The following is a 5,253-nucleotide window of genomic DNA, read 5'->3' as shown; positions in this document are numbered from 1 at the left end:
GAGGGGAAAGGGGGGGGGCGCACTTTCGATCCCGCCGCCGTAAAGTGTAGCGCAGGAACCGTGGGGATCGAGAAACAATGAAGAGCCTCCTTGACCTTTCCGCTCCCTCATTCATTGTGTCTTACGGCACAAACGGCGCGGGGCGGAGGCGCCCGGGGGCGGCGGCCCGGACCCGGCGTCTGCATAACGTATTACCTAACACATTCCAGGGGGTTGGGGGAGGAGATGGGGATGGGAGAGGCACTGGGGGAAAGGGCGCAGAGAAAAGGCATCAACATACCGAGCCAGGTGAGGCCCAGCTGCAGCCCCTTGGACACGGACTCGTGCGGCAGGAAGGGCGTGATGATGTACACGACGAAGAAGGGCAGCCAGCACGCCACAAAGCCGCCCACCAGCATCCACAGCGTCTTGGCCGTCTTGGACTCGGCGCGGCGGAACGACGACACCCTGGGGCCGCCCGCGGACACCCCGGCGTACTGCAACAAGAGAGGAACAGAGCTGGAGACGGCACGAAGGCAAGCGTTGAAGTGCTCGGGAAGCTGCATTCCACGACCTCCTTCGTTAGACTGTACCGCACCTGCGGCCGGGTTGGGGATCGTCCAGAAAGCACACCCGCTTCCCTCAAATCAGGGTGCCCCACCGTTCCTCCCTCCACCGTACCGTGCCTCAAATTCATTCTGCTGATAAGACGGGCTCTGGGCGCCTGCGAGACTCGGGATGGGCCACCCCGCAGTACACGCGTGCACAGAAGACGATACGTTGCCTACCTATCAGGCGCCGTGAGGGCTACCCGAAGTTGAAATCGGTAGGTTGGTGGGGGCGAATGACGGACGTACGTACGTACTCTGTGGACGATCCCTTGCCCAGCCCACTCGCTACTGTAAACCCACCCCGAACTGCGAATGCAGAAAAGGGGTAAGGGGTTGCATCAGCCACCTGCTTGGCACACACACTTGAATCACAGACAGGAATGAGGCGAAATGCAAGCGAACTGCGTTGGGCAATGCACTCTGCCAGCCAGCCAGCCCAGAGGCTTTCTGCGGAGCTGTTGCACACGGGGCTTTCCGCCCGGATTGGGGCCATGGGAGGGCCAGCCGAGCAGCCCACCACCGAGCAGGCTGGCGGGGGAGGAACACTCTCTCACCGTGTGCTGGCGCTTGTGCTGGTGATGGTGGTGGTGGTGGTGGTTGTGATGGTGGTGGTTGAGGTCTGCTGGCTCGTTGCTGGGCGGGGTAGCCGGTAGGCACGACGTGCTCAGCGCCCCCAGTGATCCGCTGCCCGCGATCGTTCTGCGAGAGAGAGAGAAACAATTTGTCAAAGAGGCAATGCGATCACAGGAGATGTCACCTATAACATATCTCTAGCCTCTAACCGCTTGAAACATTCCCGACCTTTTATTACACCCTCAGTTGAGCAATGACCATACTCAATGGTAGTTGCAACGGTCGATAATCGGCTGATACACACTCTTTCGTGTGTGATATGGTATTTCAGGTGACGAAGTGTCCGACACTTTTATTGATCGTGCATCAGTGCTGTGCATCAGTGCTGAGGAAGCCCCTGTACGCCGCCCTCGGCCCTCGCTCTTCCTCACGCGTGCTTTATGTTGTGTTTTTTTTACGGCGGTACATGTAACGGTCGAGATACCGGTACGGCCGAGGAGGAGGGAAAAGGTTATCATGAAACTTTCCTCATTAAAAATCCTCGCCGCCCCCTCCTTGCTAAACCCCTTCTCCCCCCTCCATCGCAGCTGCTTTTGTCTGGCGCTCACACATAAATACTGTGGGCGCGTAAGGGGCGAGAGCAAGTTGGCATGGCGAAGTCCAAGACTTCTTTAGTACTAGGCGTTGCTTACACGGTTGTTAACCAGGCCCCATTTACTAGTGGTTGTGGTAAAACTGCACACACGCGAACAGCTAGGTTGCCTATCATTATCCTTCAGGCGCGCAGTCAGGATTTCATATTTAGCTCATGTGGCAAGCACTCTTGCCTACTGGGGGGAGGCGCTTTGCTTTGCCCACGAGGAGTAGCCCACAACGGGCTTATAGTGACCGACCCCAGCTACGACGTGCACCTTATTTGACCATAGCGCCCTACGCGGCCTTACGCCCGTAGTTTAGGCAAACCACCCGCACGTGTGGCAACACTGTGAAAAATATCGTCGTATATTTACAAAAAAATTGTAAACTCGAATTATAATTTAAGTTGTAAGTTTACGAGAGCACAATTTTTACTCGATAATGGATTTTAAGTCGATACGTACTGCATGTATTTTTACGATTACAAATTGTAATTTTACGACTTGTGTCAAGGAAAATTTTCCTGTAAACCTCCCTACTATTTTTCACAGTGCAACGGTGCAGCGGAGGGGTGAACCAGCCACCCACCTGCTGCTCTGCGAGGCCAGGTTGCCGTTGAGGCTCGCCACCTGACCGGGTATCTGGCTGGCCGCGCACGAGGCCCGGCAGCACTTCTGGCAGCGCCGCACGCCGGACCGCGAGTTGGACACGTCCACGTCGACGGCCTGGCCCAGCTGCGTGGCGGCGCCCGCGGGCTGCCCGCCGGAGCCACTGAACCGAACATCACACAACCATTTTACAACCTTCACAGCATACTTAAGCACTTCATTTTTAAGAGGAAAAACAACAACCAAACAGTTTCTTAAACTTTTTTAAAAACTTTTTGACAACATACGAATTGTTTTGCAAGATGGTAAGTATAGGCCGAGGTATTCTTGAAAAGAAATGGTGTGGGCTTATTTTCTTGGAAACCGGTCCCACTTTTACGTTACTCGTCCATCCCATAAATTGAGGCCCTCCGGGTCACTCAGTGCGACTCAGTGGTCACTCACCTCGAGTAGGAGCACGGCACGGGCGAGCGCACGTCCAGGGTCACGTCCCGCAGCTTGCGCGACGTCTGCAAAAGCGAAGCAAGAGTTAACCGCCGCGCTGGCGATACGGCCTGCTAGAAAAAGAAAACGGGGTGAAAGAGAGAAGGCCAAAACAACAACAAAAACAACGGAAAACTAAAAAAAAAACTGATACAAAAAGGCGAATGGGAAGTGGGGATTTTAATTTTCAAAACAAGTATTTTTGAAAAAGAATCTAATTTTGTTTAGAATGGGTGTCTCAATTTCTTTCATTTTTTTCTAGACATATTTCAATCTTTTCATTTTTTTTCCTGATAAAGTTTCAAAATTTTCTTTAAAATCCCTGTAACAGGAAACTTCGACAAAGTCGCCTCCCTCCTGGCCCTGGCCCTGCTGGTGCCAGGACCACGTGCCGTTGCCGCGAGCCTGCATTTACCTGCTTGGAGTCCCAGGCGCTGAGGTGGTCGTGCCGCCGCGCCACCACGCAGTGGATCTTGGCGTACACGTACAGCATGACGACCAGCGGCACGAAGAAGGAGCCCATGGCCGAGAACACCACGTAGCCCTCGTTCTGGTTGTAGCGGCACGTCTTGTTGCTGTGCCGGCCCGCCTCGTACCTGCGAGCAGAGAGGGAAAGAGTCCAGTGAGCTCGTGACGGCGCATGTGCTCGAGCACCACCGGGCGGGGCGGCGGCGCGTGACCCGGTGCCCTTAGGCAACTCGCCAGCACTGCACTCCTTTGCATTGGCTTGCGTACCGCGTACTTATCAGCACAGAGCAAGAGGAAGACCGAACAAAACTTCGCAAAAAAATATTAGGGCAAAGAACGAGCTAAGAATGTGATCGTATTCCCCTTTCCCCCTGCTCCTCCCACCCAGTCAAAAAATGGGCCGCAGAGGCCCTAACTTTGGATAAACTCATTTAGATTCCTCTCCGCTCGCTGCAATGCGAATCCTTCGCTCGCAAGATCCACAGCGACGTCGCGTGCCCGAGCCGCTCTGTTTGTCTGGCCTGTCGTCCTGCTGGGCCTCTTGTTTGTTTGTCCGTCTGTCCAGGTCTGTCCGCCGCCCCTCCCCCCTCTCCTCCCAGGCATTTGAAAAGAAGAAAGAGCGAGAGAGAAAGAGCGAGAGAGAAAGAGCGAGAGAGAAAGAGAGAGAGAGAAAGAGAGAGAAAGGGAGAGAGAGAGCAAGAGAGAGTGAGAGAGAGATGAATTCAGAGGACAGGGGAGCGGGGGGCATAGCGACGCCTCTTCGTTCTGCGTGATGCTGGTAGGGCTGTGCTCGGTCTTGTGGTGCGTCTGCCACGCGTCGAGGCCGACCTCGAAGTTATCGCTGCCAGAGCTGGCCTCCCTCCCCCGAAACGGGCCAACCAGGCACGCCCCCGTCCTGTCCACTGCCTGCAGATCTCATTTCAGCTCGTGAACTTTGTTTCCATCCCCGCAGCGCCTGTCTCTTTTTGAGTCTCTGTGCAACGCCATACGCCGCCGCGTATGGGCACGCGGGCGCCCCCCCGGGACCGCGGCCGACACGCCGCCCATACCACCCCGTCCCGCGCCCCGCGCCGTGGCGCTGGTGCCGAACAGGACCGCCGAGCGGGTCGGCCAGCCCGTTAGCAGGACTTTAAGCCTTAGCGGTCGAGGGACGGAGATGGTCTCCGCTGTGGCCGCTAGCCACGACCCGGCCCCGCAAGCAAGCACAGCGAGGCGACCAGCGGCGGACTGACCTGCCGGCGCTGCTGACCGAGCGAGCCGAAAGCCGACCAACATCCTTTCCGAGCCCTGCGTCCAGCGCGTCAACACCGGCGGGGGGCAAGGACAAAAATGATGATCACCGGGTTCCCCGTAAACTATTTGGTGCGGGGAAGGGAAGCTGCGCGGGCTGCAGGGGAGGCTGGTGCGACGCGCGGCTATCGGGCCGGTGAGGCCGGGTGGGAGGCGGACGACGCACGACGCCTCTTCTATACGGGGAACAAAGTCTGCGCCGCCTCCCGTGTTGTCTCGGAAACCAATTTTGTGATTGGGGCGGTTCGATCAGGTGAGGTGAGGGTAGGGTTCGAGGAAGGCGACCGCCCGACGACGGTACCTAGACCATCTGAGGCAGTCCCCTCCCTCCTCCCCTCCTCCCTTCTCATCTCCCGAGGATACACTGCTTGTTTGTTTGCTCCGGGGCGCCGCCGACAGAGCAGCCTCCGCCCGCCTGAGCACCTCTTCCACACGGACAGCACCGCCCCGCGCGCCACCGGGGAGGACGACCCTCACTCCGAGTCGCCTAATTCGTCTCATCCTCCTCTTCTCTCGCCTGTGAAGGACGCGAGAGCCGAGGAAAGAGAGTCAGAGGGGGAACGGAGAGCGAGAGAGAGAGAGAGAGAGAGAGAGAGAGAGAGAGA

General features: G+C 57.1%; 1 protein-coding gene across 1 annotated transcript; it reads right to left on the bottom strand.

Annotated features, from left to right (window-relative positions):
• Positions 1-176: 176 nt before the first annotated feature.
• Positions 177-3,514, bottom strand: LOC113210367 (octopamine receptor-like). The gene is made up of 5 exons (XM_052275754.1): positions 3,306-3,514; positions 2,852-2,916; positions 2,388-2,570; positions 1,145-1,289; positions 177-476 (listed from the first exon to the last, which is right to left on the bottom strand). Exons 1-5 carry the CDS (start codon positions 3,411-3,413, stop codon positions 192-194), a joined length of 786 nt encoding a protein of 261 aa, XP_052131714.1. The 5' UTR covers positions 3,414-3,514; the 3' UTR covers positions 177-191.
• Positions 3,515-5,253: the final 1,739 nt, after the last annotated feature.

This window comes from Frankliniella occidentalis, unplaced genomic scaffold (assembly GCF_000697945.3).
Source record: "Frankliniella occidentalis isolate FOCC.00 unplaced genomic scaffold, Focc_3.1 Scaffold885, whole genome shotgun sequence".
NCBI lineage: Eukaryota > Metazoa > Arthropoda > Insecta > Thysanoptera > Thripidae > Frankliniella > Frankliniella occidentalis.
This window is presented reverse-complemented; position numbering and strand designations above follow the sequence as displayed.